The following is a 17,971-nucleotide window of genomic DNA, read 5'->3' as shown; positions in this document are numbered from 1 at the left end:
ATGTCTTAGAAAACTTAGTTGTAGCGATAGCTGCTTCATTTCTGCAAATGTAGGATAATTCCACTCAAAATTATAGTCATTAATTTCTGTAAGGATACTTAATCTAAATGTTTTTTGGAGTAAAATTTTGTTTATAAGGTAATCTTAAAGGCAGAATGAGAAACTGTTGCAGATTATTAAAAGCATCATTAATGCTTAAGAGAGTATAAGATTGGTGATTAAGAGACTCGTCATAACCTTACAAATTTGAGTAGGTAATTGTTGCTTTTGTCTTGATTTCTTGAGCAAAAATAAGCATGATACTAGATGTTATGAGAAAATAGATTATATGAAAATAAGGCTATATCAAAAATAAGATGTATGGATTGACATAGTCATATATTACCATTAAACATATTTGAAAGGAATTTTCAAATGAAACAGCCATATAGACATTGGCCATCAGCTTATTAGTGGGAACACACAAAAAAACAGAAGGCATTCTTTTTTTCTCACCACAGAAGAAAAATTACATTGGTTAGCTAATGGAGGGCAATTTTGACTTGGATATTGAAGGCCAGTGAATAATTAATGTATGTATAAACTATCCAAGTGTCTGAAAGTAAATTTCCTAATAACCTATTATAGCCAATCTCATGAGAGCTGTCTTTGTCCCATGAGGTGGTAATGCCATACTCACCCAAACAAATGGCAAAATCTTTTTGAGGACAAGGTAATGACAATTTTTTCTAGTCTAGGATTTCTCAAACTTAAAAATCTGAAAGCAGTCTTGTGGGGTGAGGTGCTGCATGCAGAAGTTCCCAGGCTAGGGATCGAACCCACGCCACAGTAGTAACCAGAGCCACAGTAGTGACAACACCGGATTCTTAACCTTGCTGGGCTGCCAAGGAACTCCTGAAAACCCTTTTAAACTAAAATTTCTGAGTTAAGTAAACCTATAAATAAGATAAAGAAGGTACTGCTCTGATGAAAAGTTGGAAGGAGAGAGCAACTATTTATTTGCATAGCATTCTTTCCCACCCCTATGTAAATTTTCCCACCAGAATGTGAAAATCACTATATGGTGATTCATGACATAAGTTGTGGATCTGACTTCAGAATACCAGCAGGTAGCCTGCATGAGAGCATTGTTAGAAAGGAGGACATGGATGTTCCTCACTGTCTAATTGGTAGTTTACAGTGAATTTGGTGTGGAAATTCACATAAATGTCACACAAAACTACCTTTTTTCTTTCTTTTTTTTTTTAAAGGCCTCACATGTGGCATATGGAAGTTACTAGGCCTAGGGGTTGAATTGGAGCTGGAGCTGCCAGCCTACACCACAGCCCTGGCAATGCCAGATCCAGGCCACATCTGCAACCTACACCACGGCTTGTGGCAACGCCAGATCCTTAACCCACTGAGTGAGGCCAGGGATTGAACCTGTCTCCTCACAGACACTATGTCGGAACCACAATGAGAACTCCAGAGCCACCTTATTTTTAATTTACACTTAATATTCGCAGTGTAGAAACTGCTACTAACAAATTAATCAGGATTATTGAGGCCTCAGTATTAAAATTATGCTCAATATATTGAGTTTTATTTCTCTGTTAGATGAAAAGCCTTCCAGTTTTCAGTGATCAATGAAAGGGTAATGACTTCATGCCTCTACTCATATTCCTTTACTTTTAAGGTCTTTTTCTTTCTGAAATTATAAAACTCATTTTGCGATAGTGTTTTTGTTTCTACTCTTTTTAACTATGGTTAGAGAAGTATCTCAGGCTTTTGAGGTTTATTCCCTAGGAGAGCAGAAATTAATCTTTTAATGTGTTTGGATAAGTATATGTAAAAAATATTAGTGAAGATGTGGCTGTTATGACAAGGATTAGATTTGTAGTTGAAAATATTCTGTAATTTTTCAGGTTCATACAACATTGAATTGTTGATATTTCTGTTAATAACTTTGTGTCTCAAGCTGCAGAGCAGGGGCAGTCTTAACTCTTCTTTGAACTACTCTTAGTTTTCAGAATAAATGTTTGTTTACTGAAGATTATAAAAACCTATATGTATTTCCAGTGTTTAATTAGTTACGTTTTCTTTTGATATACATTTAAAAGGATATCTTTTGCAGTTTTTTGCATATCTAGTGAGATAGAAGGATAGACCTTGCATTCTACTGTTTTAAATTTTTTTCTTAATTGTTAGTTGTGGAATCACTGCTATTTTCACAAACTGATTTCCCTTTTTATCATTGTTACAGTTTTGTTATCCAATTATATCACTGTTTTCTTTTTGGTAAATATCCATAAAGTAGTCTAATTGTTCTTTTATGCAGTTTAGGTAAAGAATGTTAAACTTAGTGCTAAGTGAAAATATACAATTTGATCACATTAAGATTTTTAAAAACTTACTTCATAAGAGTTAATAGGATTGGGTGGGATTCCTTAATTTCTTACACTGCTGGTTATTATATATACTGCTCCCAGATAAATACTTAAGTCACCAGTCTGATTACATCATTTTTTATAAATCTTGAACAGCTTCCTTATTTCCAAGAATCAAATTTAAAAAACAGAGCTAAGAGAGTTCCCTTTGTGGTGCAGTGGAATCCGACTAGGAACCATAAGTTTGCAGGTTTGATCCCTGGCTTTGCTCAGTGGATTAAGGATCCATCATGGTGTGAGCTGTGGTGTTGGTCGCAGATACAGCTCAGATCCTGCGTTGCTGTGGCTGTGGTGTAGGCTGGCAGTTGTAGCTCTGACCTGACCTCTAGCCTGAGAACTTCCATATGCCACAGATGTGACCCTAAAAAGAAAGAAAAAACAAAACACCCAGAACTAATATTTATTAAGCATTTTCTATTTGCTAGACACTTAACATTAAAAAAAAATTTTGTATAGATAGGCAGGCCCCCCCCCCCACCTTTTTTTTGCTTTTTAGGGCCACACCTGCAGCATATGGAAGTTCCCAAGCTAGGGATCAGTCGGAGCTACAGCTGCCAGCCTACGCCACAACCACAGCAACAGGGAGTCCAAGCTGTGTCTACTGCCTACACTGCAGCTCACAGCAATACCAGATCCTTAACCCACTGAGTAAGGCCAGGGATCGAACAAACCCACATCCTCATGGATCCTAGTCAGGTTCGTTAACTGCTGAGCCACAAAGGGAACTCCCATCAGCCCATTTTATAGATGGGAGAACCATGTTTCAAGAGGGTTAGGGCTTTACTATTATCAAATTAGTAAGTAATGTGAGTGAAATTTGAAATCATTTCTATTTATCCATGGTTTTCTACTAATGTTGCTTCTCAACATGGTCATATTTTATTTATTATGAAAGCGAGCTGAGGAGTTTTCCATTGTGGTGCATTGGAAATGAATCTGACTAGTATCCATGAGGCTGTGGGTTCAGTCCCTGGCCTTGCTTAGTGGGTTGGGGATCTAGCGTTGTAGTGAATTGTGGTGTAGGTCGCAGACACAGCTTGGATCCTATGTTGCTGTGACTGTGGCTTAGGCCAGCAGAGTATTTTGTTTAAATATCACATGGCTGATATTGTTAAAAAATTTTTTTTAACAATTTTTATTTTTTTCCATCATAGCTTGTTTACAGTGTCCTGTCAGTTTTCTACTGTACAGCAATGTGACGCAGTCACACATACATATATACATTCTTATTCTCACATTATCATGCTCTGATATTGTTAAAATTAATATTTGGTTGAGGCTGATAGGATAAACTTAAAATAAGAATAAATCTGAAATTTTATTTTTAATTATTATTATACTAGAAATATTAGAATTTTAAATTATAAGAACTATCTCTCTCTACCGTTAGTTGTTAGCATAGACGTTTGGAGTATAATCTAAATAGGTGAGTTCCCGTGGTGGCACAGTGTTTAATGAATCCGACTAGGAACCATGAGGTTGCGGGTTCAATCCCTGGCCTTGCTCAGTGGGTTAAGGATCCAGCGTTGCCATGAGCTGTGGTGTAGGTTGCAGACGAGGCTCGGATCCTGCGTTGCTGTGGCTCTGGTGTAGGCCGGTGGCTACAGCTATGATTAGACCCCTAGCCTGGGAACCTCCATATGCCACGGGAGTGGCCCAAGAAATGGCAAAAAAGACAAAATAAAAAAAAGAAATAAGTAAATAGGTGTAGTTTTGAGGGTAGTGGAAATGCTGTTTATATGGGGCAGGTAGTGAGTTGGTTTTTTTTTTAAACTTATTTTTTTTCTAATAGTCTTTATATTCTTTTATTTTTGTCTGGATTGAAGATAATTTTCACATATTTTGATGTACATGACTGGATATTTTCCTTGTGAGATTTTTATGTGGTAGAAATGATGAATTGCTTTTAATTCAACCTCAAAAGAATGTGAAGAATCCCTAAATAAAACCTTTATAAGTCTGATTCATTGCTTCCACACAGATAATCTAAATTAAATTATTTGCAGTTCTTAAAGGTTGATGTTGGCTGGTGTATCAAATAATTCTAAAAGATTGTCTCAAACATGTAATCTTAAAATTCTTTAGCTTTTATGTCTCTTGAGCCTAATAAGAAATTGGGGCCTAGATTTTTTTTTTTTAAAGATCTCATTCATAGTGTGTTTGTTTATTTATTTATTTTGCTTTTTAGGGCTGCACCTTTGGCATATGGAAGTTCCCAGGCTAGGGGTCGATTCAGAGCTGCAGCTGCTGGCCTACACCACAGCCACAGCAACAGCAACAGCAACACAGGATCCAAGCCGCATCTGCGACCCGCACCGCAGCTCACAGCAGTGCCAGATCCCTGACCCACTAAGTGAGGCCAGGGATTGAACCCAAGTCCTCATGGATACTAGTTGGATTTGTTTCCACTGTACCACAGTGGGAACTCACATAGTGTTTTTAAAAATTGACTCCCAGATATGAAATTGAAATTTATCCTTTACTTTAGATAGTTTGGGAAGCCATTGATCTAGTTAAATACCATCATTATTTTTCTTAACTGTTCATTTATTTCTGTTTCCTTATTTAAGTATATGGATATCTTTAATTGGTTTTGATTATAAAATTTGATAGATTTCACAGGAGTGTGTTGAAACATTGAAAATTTTTTTAAATTCTAAAATTTTGCTAAATTCATATGAAATTATGGTTTAGGAAACAAATTTTGAGGACCCATGTGATAGAAAGCAGATGGGTTTTTAAAATTGAAAGTGAGTTGTTAAGGCAACTATTATGTTTTAGTTATCATCAAAAATAGCCTCTAGTCAGAGAAGGCAGGAAAATTGAGGGAGGGGAAAGGACTAGTTTCCTCAGACTCATAGGAAGGAATAGAAACAAAATGCACATTTGGTTAATAGGGGTTTATCGTAAAGTTTGTGATATCACATTAAAATTTGTATTTAGTTGTTTTAATTGTTGGATTTGCCTTAAATTTTGAGGTCATCTTTCATTTGTAACAGTAAATCATAAACAGTCTTTGGTGATTTCTTAAAATACATGTAGCATTGTTAACTTGCCTGATGCTTTGTTATGAACATTTTTAATATGTACATAATTCAACATGTGTTCAGGATTAAGATGTCTCCTTTTTTCCTCTTTCTAGGAAGATGATCCGTACAATCTTGAAGACCTTTCTGCACAGAAATGAGGGAAATACAAAGAACCAAATACAGTTCTGAAATTTGGGATCTGTATTTTGAGATTATTTTATTTTCAGAATGAGAAGTATATCTGGTTATCTTTATGAATATAGAGACATGACAAGAGAGTTATGATGGCAAAAAACAAAGAGCCTCGCCCCCCATCCTATACTATCAGTGTAGTTGGACTCTCTGGGACTGAAAAAGACAAAGGTAACTGTGGAGTTGGAAAGTCTTGTTTGTGCAATAGATTTGTACGCTCAAAAGCAGATGAATATTATCCAGAGCATACTTCTGTGCTTAGCACCATTGACTTTGGAGGACGAGTAGTAAACAATGATCATTTTCTGTATTGGGGTGACATAACACAAAGTGGTGAAGATGGAGTAGAATGCAGAATTCATGTCATTGAACAGACTGAGTTCATTGATGACCAGACTTTCTTGCCTCATCGGAGTACGAATTTGCAACCATATATAAAACGTGCAGCTGCTTCTAAGTTGCAGTCAGCAGAAAAGCTAATGTATATTTGCACTGATCAGCTAGGCTTGGAGCAAGACTTTGAACAGAAACAAATGCCTGAAGGGAAGCTCAGTGTAGATGGATTTTTATTGTGCATTGATGTAAGTCAGGGATGCAATAGGAAGTTTGATGATCAACTTAAATTTGTGAACAACCTTTTTGTCCAACTATCAAAATCGAAAAAACCTGTAATAATAGCAGCAACTAAATGTGATGAATGTGTGGATCATTATCTGAGAGAAGTTCAGGCATTTGCTTCAAACAAAAAGAACCTTCTTGTAGTGGAAACATCAGCAAGATTTAATGTCAACGTTGAGACATGTTTTGCTGCACTGGTACAAATGTTGGATAAGACTCGTGGCAAGCCTAAAATTATTCCCTATCTGGATGCTTATAAAACACAGAGACAACTTGTTGTCACAGCAACAGATAAGTTTGAAAAACTTGTGCAAACTGTGAGAGATTATCATGCAACTTGGAAAACTGTTAGTAACAAATTAAAAAATCATCCTGATTATGAAGAATATATCAACTTAGAGGGAACAAGAAAGGCCAGAAATACATTCTCAAAACATATAGAACAACTTAAACAGGAACATATAAGAAAAAGGAGAGAAGAATATATAAATACTTTACCAAGAGCTTTTAACACTCTTTTGCCAAATCTAGAAGAAATTGAACATTTGAATTGGTCAGAAGCTTTGAAATTAATGGAAAAGAGATCAGATTTTCAGTTATGTTTTGTGGTGCTAGAAAAAACACCCTGGGATGAAACTGACCATATAGACAAAATTAATGATAGACGGATCCCGTTTGACCTCCTGAGCACTTTAGAAGCTGAAAAAGTCTATCAGAACCATGTACAACATCTAATATCAGAGAAGAGGAGGGTAGAAATGAAGGAAAAATTCAAGAAGACTTTGGAAAAAATTCAGTTCATTTCACCTGGGCAACCCTGGGAAGAAGTTATGTGCTTTGTTATGGAGGATGAAGCCTTCAAGTATATCACTGAGACTGACAGTAAAGAGGTGTATGGTAGGCATCAGCGAGAAATAGTTGAAAAAGCCAAAGAAGAGTTTCAGGAAATGCTTTTTGAGCATTCTGAACTTTTTTATGATTTAGATCTTAATGCAACACCTAGTTCAGATAAAATGAGTGAAATTCATACAGTTTTGAGTGAAGAACCTAGATATAAAGCTTTACAGAAACTTGCACCTGATAGGGAATCTCTTCTACTTAAACATATAGGATTTGTTTATCATCCTACTAAAGAAACATGTCTTAGTGGCCAAAACTGCACAGACATTAAAGTGGAACAGTTACTCGCTAGTAGTCTTTTACAGTTGGATCATGGCCGCTTACGTTTGTATCATGATAGTACCAATATAGATAAAGTTAACCTTTTCATTTTAGGGAAGGATGGCCTTGCCCAAGAACTAGCAAATGAAATAAGGACACAATCCACTGATGATGAGTATACCTTAGATGGAAAAATTTATGAACTCGATCTTCGGCCAGTTGATGCCAAGTCGCCTTACTTTTTAAGTCAGTTGTGGACTGCTGCCTTTAAACCACATGGGTGCTTCTGTGTATTTAATTCCATTGAGTCACTGAATTTTATTGGGGAATTTATTGGAAAAATAAGAACTGAAGCGTCTCAGATCAGAAAAGATAAGTATATGGCTAACCTTCCATTTACATTAATTCTTGCTAATCAGAGAGATTCTATTAGCAAGAATCTACCAATTCTCAGGCACCAAGGGCAACAGTTGGCAAACAAGTTACAGTGTCCTTTTGTAGATGTACCTGCTGGTACATATCCTCGTAAATTTAATGAAACCCAAATAAAGCAAGCTCTAAGAGGAGTATTAGAATCAGTTAAACATAATTTAGATGTGGTGAGCCCAGTTCCCACCAATAAGGATGTATCAGAAGCTGACTTGAGAATTGTCATGTGTGCCATGTGTGGTGATCCATTTAGTGTGGATCTTATTCTTTCACCCTTCCTCGATTCTCATTCTTGTAGTGCTGCTCAAGCTGGACAGAATAATTCTCTAATGCTTGATAAAATCATTGGTGAAAAAAGGAGACGAATACAGATCACAATATTATCATACCATTCCTCAATTGGAGTGAGGAAAGATGAACTTGTTCATGGGTATATATTAGTTTATTCTGCCAAACGAAAAGCATCAATGGGAATGCTTCGAGCATTTCTATCAGAAGTTCAGGACACTATTCCTGTACAACTGGTGGCAGTTACTGACAGCCAAGCTGACTTTTTTGAAAATGAGGCCATCAAGGAGTTAATGACTGAAGGAGAACACATCGCAACTGAGATCACTGCTAAATTTACAGCACTGTATTCTTTATCTCAGTATCATCGGCAAACTGAGGTCTTTACGCTGTTTTTCAGTGATGTTCTTGAGAAAAAAAATATGATAGAAAATTCCTATTTATCTGATAATACAAGGGAATCAACCCATCAAAGTGAGGATGTTTTCCTACCATCTCCCAGAGACTGTTTTCCCTATAACAACTACCCTGATTCAGATGATGATACAGAAGCACCACCTCCTTATAGTCCAATTGGGGATGATGTGCAGTTGCTTCCAACACCTAGTGACCGTTCCAGATACAGATTAGATTTGGAAGGAAATGAATATCCTATTCACAGCACCCCAAACTGTCATGACCATGAACGCAACCATAAAGTGCCTCCACCTATTAAACCTAAACCAGTTGTACCTAAGACAAACGTGAAAAAATTGGATCCAAACCTTTTAAAAACAATCGAAGCTGGTATTGGTAAAAATCCAAGAAAACAGACTTCTCGGGTGCCTTTGGCACATCCTGAAGATATGGATCCTTCAGATAACTATTCGGAACCCATTGACACAATTTTCAAACAGAAGGGCTATTCTGATGAGATATATGTTGTTCCAGATGATAGCCAGAATCGCATTATTAAAATTCGAAACTCATTTGTAAATAACACCCAAGGAGATGAAGAAAATGGATTTTCTGATAGAACCTCAAAAAGTCATGGGGAACGGAGGCCTTCAAAATACAAGTATAAATCTAAGACCCTGTTTAGTAAAGCCAAGTCATACTACAGAAGAACACATTCAGATGCAAGTGATGATGAGGCTTTCCCCACTTCTAAAACAAAGAGAAAAGGAAGACATCGTGGAAGCGAAGAAGATCCGCTTCTTTCTCCTGTTGAAACTTGGAAAGGTGGTATTGATAATCCTGCAATCACTTCAGACCAGGAGTTAGATGATAAGAAATTGAAGAAGAAAACCCACAAAGTAAAAGAAGATAAAAAGGTAAGTTTAATTTATGGTTAGTAACATTTTGTAAAGATGTTTTCTTTTGACTTTAAAAATATTTTTTTGAAGATAATGGATTTGACATCAGTGAGAACTTAGGCTTCTTTATGTCATTCAGTAAATATAATTAACAGCTTTTAAAATTTTTCTGAATATTTTGTGAGGGCAGATTAATTTTTGTCAGCTGTTTTATTGCATTTTGTTTACTTGTGTTTTATCTTATTTGGAGTAGAAGTTTGACTTCGTATTCTTCAGCATAAAAGTTCTAGGTGAATACATGTCTTCTCTAAACAGAAACTCAGATATAGAGTGATTTCGTTTTTTGTTTGTCTAAGCATCTCTCTTCCCTTCTGACTTAGCAGTTTCACAGTATTAATTTGATATATGAGCATACTTTGTTTTATTGCACTTTGCTTTATTGTACTTCTCAGATTCTGCCTTTTTTTTTAAAACAAATTGAACAAGCAAGTCTTCACCAGCACCATTTTTCCAATAGCGTTTGCTTACTTCTTGTCTCTGTTATGTTTTGGCAACTCTTGCAGTATTCCCAACATTTTAATTATTGCTATGTTTGTTACGGTGATCAGTGATTTTTGATGTTACTATTGCAAAAGGATTGCAACTTGCTGAAGGCTTAAATGATGGTTAGCATATTTTAGCGATAAATATTTTTAAATTAAGGGGCATACATTTTTTTTTTTAAACAACGCTTTTGCACACTTTAATAGACTGTTGTATAGTGTACACATAACATTTACATGTACTAGGAAACCACAAAATTTATGTGATTGACTTAATCTTGATAATTTGCTTTGTTGTGGTCTGGGACTGGACCCACAGTATCTCCAAGATATGCCTGGATAACATTGATTTAAATTTTAGATTCATATGCTATAATATCTGGAGTCACTTAAATGTTTGGACCTCTGATCTTAAAAAGATAAAACAGGTTACAGTGTAGTTTCATAGGTGTTTTGTGCTGCAGTTATATTTTAGGGCTTTTTATTTGTGTATGAACAGTGAAATGCCTTGGGTCTATCCAAGGGTAATCATTTATTTAATAGTTTTTCGTGGTATTTGTCCTTTAAGCATTATAGGAAGGCTGGAGCATTTAAATGCAGCTTAGCCCAAAAATTATTTTCATAATGTAAGCTGGACTTAATAAGTCGTCTTCTGTGTCAGTTCTGTAGGCATTCACTAAAAACCTGGTAAATGCTTAAGTCTGTACAAAAAGCTGTCGAAGGATATAAAAAATGGAATATGTGCATCCTTTAGAAAGCTTAAATGTTAGTTTGAAAGACAGTACCCTCTGATTGGTCAGGGTTAGAAAAGTCCTACTGGAGCAATTTAAGGAAGCAAAGTGTAATAATAGTTAAGAGCACCTGGTTTAGAGCCAGATTGCTAGGATTTGAATCAGCTTACTAGCTCTGTAGCTATGTAACTTCCTCCTACCCCCTTCTAGGAAATTGAAGATAATCATACTTCCCAGGGCTGCTATAGGAAATAAGTTCATATTATTTAGATGTAAGTACTCGGCATGTAGTAAATCGGTTAAATAAAAAAGTATCTACACTATTTTGTGATAGTATTGTTCAGATATAAAGAGAATACAAGATGAGAGATCACCATAGGGTTAGTTTCCCAAAATTTCATGGAAAAGGTAAATCATCAGTTTTGAGTATTTTGATTGGATTTGAGGAAGGAAAACAGCTGTTTTAGGTGGAGAAAGTCATTTGTACAAAGGCATTGAATTGTGACTAAGCAAGTTAGATATGTTAGGAAACTGTCCCAGTTCAGGATATCTTGAAATATTACTGTATTTATAAAGAGGCTGCTAAAACAAAGAGCTAGTTTAAATCCAAAGGTAGAGCCTAAGCATAAGGAAATTGTGTTGGACTTCAGATTCCAAGTAGGGAGGAGACTGGCATTAGGTAGTCTAGCTAGCAGGCTGATATTTGGGGTTTTAAAAAATTTTTCTTAATTAAAAAATAGTTGATTTACAGTGTTGTGCCAGTTTCTGCTGTCAGCAAAGTGATGCAGTTGTGTGTGTATTTTTTTTTTTATTCTTTTCCATCATGGTCTATCCCAGCAGATTGGATATAGTTCCAGTGCTGCACAGTAGGACTTTGTTTATCCATTCTAAATGTATATAGTTTGCATTTATTAACCCCAAACTCCCAGTCCATTGCACTCCCCTTCCCCCTTGGCAACCACAAGTCTGTTCTCTGTGGCTGTGAGTCTGTTTCTGATTTGCACCATATTCATTTGTACCATATTTTAGATTCCACATATAAATGATATCATATGGTACTTGTCTTTCTCTTTCTGACTTACTTCACTTGGTATGATAATCTCTGATTGCATCCATGTTGCTGTGAATGGCATTATTTTGTTCCCTTTTATGGCTTAGTAGTATTCCATTGCATATATATACCACATGTTCTTTTTTTAAGATTGGGAAATTCTAGAATTTTGATTTTGAAAAAGTAGACTAGAAGGCATAGCCTGTATAGATAAAGGGAGATGTTGCATAATTTTAAAATGTAGTCTTTGAATTTTTTCTGTATCTGAATCAAAGTGAAAATTCAAGATTGGACTTATAATCTAGATCAGCAATTTCAAACTGTGGTGCAGGAAAAAAAATCTTGTTTTTTTAAATTTTATAATGATTTTTATTGTTTCCATTATAGCTGGTTTACAGTGTTCTCTCAATTTTCTACTGTACAGCAAGATGAGCCAGTCACACACATATGTATACATTCTTTTTTCTCACATTATCATGCTCTATCATAAGTGACTAGATATAGTTCCCAGTGCTATAAAGCAGGATCTCATTGCTTATCCATTCCAAAGGCAATAGTTTGCATCTATTAACCCCAAATTCCCCATCCATCCCACTCCCTCCCTGTCTCCTTTAGCAACCACAAGTCTGTTGTCCATGTCCATGATTTTCTTTTCTGTGGAAATGTTCATTTGTGCCATATATTAGATTCCAGACATAAGTGATACCATATGGTATTTGTCTTTCTCTTTCTCACTTATTCACTTGGTATGAAAGTCTCTAGTTCCATCCATATTGCTGCAGATGGCATTATTTTTTGTTCTTTTTTATGGCCAAGTAGTATTCCATTGTGTATATATACCACATCTTCCTAATCCAATCTGATATTCTTGCCTATTTTGTCAAAGATTAATTGACCATAGATGTCTGGATTTATTTCTGGGTTCTCTGTTCTGTTCCATTGGTCTGTATGTCTGTTTTGGTACCAGTACCACACTGTCTTGATTCCTGTAGCTTTGTATGTATCATATCTTAATCTAGGTCATCTGTTGATGGACATTTAGGTTATTTCCATGTCTTGGCTATTGTGAATGGTGCTGCAGTGAACATTGGGGTACATATATATTTTTTGAATTAGAGTTTTGCCTGGATATATGCCTGGGAGTGGGATTGCTGGATCATGTGGTAATTCTATTTTTAGTTTTCTGAGGAACCTTCATACTGCTTTCCATAATGGTTGTACTAGCTTATATTCCCACCAACAGTGGAGGGTTCCCTTCTCTTCACACTCACCAGCATTTGTTATTTGTAAACTTATTAATGATGGCCTTTCTGACTGGTGTGAGGTGGTAGCTCATTGTAGTTTTGATTTGATTTTGCTAGTAATTAGTGATGTTGTGCATCTTTTCATGTGCCTACTAGTCATCCGTATGTCTTCTTTGGAGAAATACCTATTTCTGTGTCTTCTTTGGAGATATGTCTATTTGGATCTTCTGCCCATTTTTTCGATTGGGTTGTTTATTTTTTTGTTGAGTTGTATAAGTTATGTATTTTGGAGATTAAGCCCTTCTCTGTTGCATCATTTGCAAATATTTTCTCCCATTCTGTAGGCTGTCACATTCAGTTTTAAATTGATAGAGGTATGGAGACCAAATGAGAAATCAGCAAAGCTAAAAGATTATTATTTTAGAAGACTAGAAAAATAGACAAAACAAACATCTGGCAAGATTGATCAGATAAAAAGACAAGGTGTAAATAAACACTGAGAATGAGAAAGGGAATATAATTAAGATAGATCAGATTAATAAGATAATAACAATTTTATGTCGTCAAATTTGAAAGTTAAAAGAGTTAAACTCCTAGAAAAATATAATTTACCTAGACAAGAAAGCTAAGAATAATTCTGTAGCTATTAAATAAATTATAAAGTAGTAGTTACATCTTGCCACAAAAATACCAGGCCTAAATAATTTTATAGGAGACTTTTTAAGGAACAGATCAATCCAGTGTTCTAAAATCCAGAAAATAAAAAGAATCGGAGAATACATTCCTTAATTCATTATTTGAAGTCATCTAGTCTTAATTTCAGAACCAGTCAAGGATAATATAAAAAAGGAAAATTATAATCTTATTTTGCTTATGAGTATATATGCAGAAATGCTAAATAGAATACAGATCCAGAGACCCTTGACTGCAATTTTGAAATCCAGTAACCTCTGAAAACCAAAAGTTTTTTTTTAGAACTTGGCAGCATAATTCAATTTACCTTGTTCTTAGTAGCAAAACCTGATTTGAACTGATATTTAAGGCTGCTGTTTGTCTTGTTTTCACTGTTTGTCTTAGAGTGAATATCCGTGTAAGTCATTGCAAGTATGTTAGTGTACTTGAGTGCAGATTACTGACCCACAGTTTGTTGGGGTTACTTAATAGACTTTTTTTTTGTGCTATACAGTATGGGTAATTGACTGAAATTTTTTTTTTAAACAGGAAAATTAAATTTTATTTTGCATATACAGGAATCTCACATACATGAGAGGTTCAAAGACAGAAAGGTAAATTCAAGTATATAGATAGCTCTTAGGGACAAGAGGGTAATTCACAGGACAGTAAGAAGAAGAACATGTGTTGGGTAATTAGATATTGGTCCTTCTTAGATAAGTTAGCTCTGGTAATAACTTTTTGTCTGGGAAAAATTCCCTGTTTAAATTCTAGTTAGGGCCCATAGTTTCTCTTGACCTCCAAGGGACTCAGATGCCTTTGCTCAAAAAAATCCACCAGCCTAAGTGGCTCATCTTGGGGACAGAGGCCTGTTCTGAATCCATGCAGTCTATTGAACTTGTATCCTCTAACCCTGTCTATTAAGGCTTATTAGAATTTTCTTTATGGACATTAATATCTGGTATGAAAAAATCACAGCTTTGCATTTTTCTTTATAATATTTTTCTTTTTATTTTATTTATTTTTTATTACATCTGTAGTTGCACAATGATCATTTGAAATGTATCTTAAGAGTTTTACATAGGGATTATAGATATATAATAGCAAAAAAGAAAGATAAAACAGTATATAAAAAGCACTTGATAAAATTTAACAAATTCATGAGAAAGCTACTAAATTATGAAGATGAGAACTTACTTGGAAAAAGATATCTATAAATATGCAAATAATTAAAATCTATAATAGACCTTATCCTAATTAGGGAAATGAATTCTTTCTTTTTTCCTTTTTTTTTTTCCAGGATTGCACTTGCTGCATATGCAGTTTCCCAGACTAGGGGTCAAATTGGAGCTGTAGCTGCTGGCCACAGCAAGGCAGGATCCGAGCCATATCTGCCACCTACACCACAGCTCATGGCAACACCAGATCCTTAACCCACTGAGTGAAGCTGGGGATTTTTCCCACATCTTCATGATTACTAGTCAGGTTCATTACTGCAGAACCACAATGGGAGCTCCTCAATTCCCTTTTCACTCAAGAACAAGGCAAGATGTATACACCATCACTACTTCCAGTCAATATTATATAGAGATTCTAGTTAAAGCAATAAGATAAGGAAAGAAATTAAAGCATGGGTATTGGAAAGGGGAAAACAAAATTGTCGTTATTGGTTGATGATATGATTGTATATGTAAAAACCAAAAAGGAGCTGGAGGTAAATGGTTAGTATTAGTAAAAGAGCAAAGTAGCTCCATGTTAGATCAATAATCAAGTCATTTGCATCTCTATATATCACCAATAAACAACTAGAAAAAACAATCATAGAAGACATTTACAAAAGCATGGCAGATTATCAGGTGCCTTAGAGTAATTATAACATCATGTGCAAAGCTCTGTGTGAACAAGTATAAAATTTTAACCTTAAGACATTAAAGAAGACCGAAATATGGGGAGCTGTTGCCTTCCTATCTATGAATATATATTATCATAAAGAAGTTATTGCTCTTCAGGCACATCTCTAGATTCAGTGGGGTTTCATTCAAAGTGTCAGAGGTTTTCAAAAAATTTCACATTCATTCTGATGCAAATGTGGAAGAATAAAGAGTAAATCCAAATATACAGCCAGGACACTTCTGAAGAAGAAGGCAGAGGTGGAGTGGTGATGATGTATACTCTTATTCTATCAGATAATGTAGTATTGGCCCAGAGACATGGACCTTGATCAATACAGTCGAAGAGAAAACTCCCAAACACACAAGCTCTGACTTCGAGCTGTTCTTCCAAGCCACATGAAAGTATTGAACACTTGAGATGTGGCTAATCTGAATTGGGATATGTTGGTCTAAGAGTGAGTAAAGACTTCCCCAAGACTTGTCATTTCGTCAGATCTGATGAGTAGGTCTTAACTAGGAGAGTGGTTGGGTGGATGGAAGAATATTTCATGCTGAATGAATAGGATGTGCATGTGGTAAGAAGGAACATGGTATGTTCTTAAAGGAGGTCACTGTGGCTAGTCATTGATCTGAGGCCAAGTGTTGACAAACTTTTGGTAAGAGCCAGATAATAAATATTTTAGACTTTGAAGGTAATACAGCCTTTATTGTAACTTCTCATATCTGTTGTAATGCAAAAGCAGCCATGGACAATACATAGATGAATGAGTATGGTTGTTTTCAAAACTAGGCAGCAGGCTGGATTGCTCCTCTAGACCATAGGTTGCTGACACCTGATCTACAAGAGAGAATAGTGTAAGTAGAAACTTGAGAGTGGGGACTAGACTCAGATCTTTTTAGCACTGTTAGGAATTGTTATTTAGCCTAAGAGTAAATTAAAATTACAGTGGGAATGGATTTGAAATTACTTGCTGTTGTTGTGAAGTATGGGTTGAGTGATGCAGAGACCAGTAGGCATATTTCACTAGTCTTAAGTGAATCATGTTTAAAGTTTTGAGTAGTTGGAATGGGTGGGAGTATGTTGGCAGTGGATAGAATGGGATGGATTTGAGAGAGACTTAATATTCATAAGATTTGATGATGTATTGCATGGGGAGGAGGGTGAATACGATGAATGAGGTAAGAAAGATATCTTTTTGGTTTTTAGCTTGTGCATCTTTATCAGTGATGACACTGTTCCTGACATAGAGCATTGGAAATTTGCCAGGTTTGGAGTTGGGAAATGGTTAAAACTTTTAGAGTTAAAGTAGAGATGTCAAATTGGCAGTTAGATATGGGTCCTCAGAGAAAACATCCAAGTTGGAGAGATATATTTAGAAGATAGTGAAGAGATGGGAATAGATGAAATAACCTAGGGAGTGAATGCAGAGTGCCTAACACAGCCTTGGAGAACTGCCAGTGTTGAATGGCCAAGTAGCAAGATGGTCCTTAAAGGTAGGGAGGCAAAGAAGCGGGGACTTAATGTTTCTTAGCTGATTCTCTCACTGTAAATTAGGAATTACAGTATTTCTCTTTGGAATTGTAGTAGAAATTGGAACAATCTGTTTCAAGTTCCTGACACATACCAGTGCTCAATAAATGCTGTTATAGCATGCTTCAGGCCTGAAATATCCCAGTATTCTCCGGCTGCATTTCAGAATAGTCCTTTATCCCATTAGCAGGATTAATTTCCTCCTGAGCTCCTGAGTCTGCTTTTTTTTTTCTCTCTCTAAACCTCATTTTTTTTTTTTTAACCGTCATTCCTTGATTCCAACATGGGAACAAGCCACAGTCTAGCAATATTTTCTCAGATTCTAGGACACCTGGAAAAACAAAACTTTTGGCCATTACCAGCATCTAAGGAAAGCTCAGAGATCTGTTTCTCTTAAAAGTGGGCTTTAGTTGTTCCTTCTTACCAATCAGAGAAGACTTTATGTTTACTTGTCTTTTGTTCTATACCCCAAAATGAGTTTGGTGTTAGTTGTGAGAACAAAACCTCTAAGACATTTTTGATTTGCAACTGTCAGTGAGGATTATTTTCTTAAATCATAACCCATTATACACATAAGTATTTCTATGTAAAGGAAATCTCACAAAACAATACTTAACTATAAGTTAATTTGATTTTCTAGTCTGTTACCATGAAAAAAAGAGGTATTGTGACCAACTGAACTGATTTCATAACCTGCAGGTGCTTGAAATATAGTACATAAAAGAATAAACTGAATGAGAGAATTTTAGTTGTATTGATAAAATTGCCAGTTTTTAACACATCTATTCAATGAACTGTTGTGTACCTTTATTTAAGCTAGTTTGTTTTTTCTTCAGTATCCTTTTCAGTGTTGTCAGCTTGATTTAGATA

The 17,971-nt window shown here is 35.6% G+C and overlaps 1 protein-coding gene across 5 annotated transcripts in view; it reads left to right on the top strand.

Annotated features, from left to right (window-relative positions):
* The window catches only part of ARHGAP5 (Rho GTPase activating protein 5), a 138,360-nt gene that overhangs the window by 46,322 nt on the left and 74,067 nt on the right, over positions 1–17,971 (top strand). For all 5 annotated transcript variants that reach the window (XM_047795186.1, XM_047795188.1, XM_047795189.1 and 2 more), the window contains exon 2: positions 5,569–9,456. In XM_047795186.1, the coding sequence (XP_047651142.1) occupies positions 5,737–9,456 (3,720 nt within the window). In that variant the 5' untranslated portion in view covers positions 5,569–5,736. The remainder of the gene's footprint in view (positions 1–5,568; positions 9,457–17,971) is intronic.

Source organism: Phacochoerus africanus, chromosome 9, assembly GCF_016906955.1.
Source record: "Phacochoerus africanus isolate WHEZ1 chromosome 9, ROS_Pafr_v1, whole genome shotgun sequence".
Classification (NCBI taxonomy): domain Eukaryota; kingdom Metazoa; phylum Chordata; class Mammalia; order Artiodactyla; family Suidae; genus Phacochoerus; species Phacochoerus africanus.
Note: the sequence above shows the minus strand (reverse complement) of the source record. Positions and strands in the feature narration are given on the sequence as shown.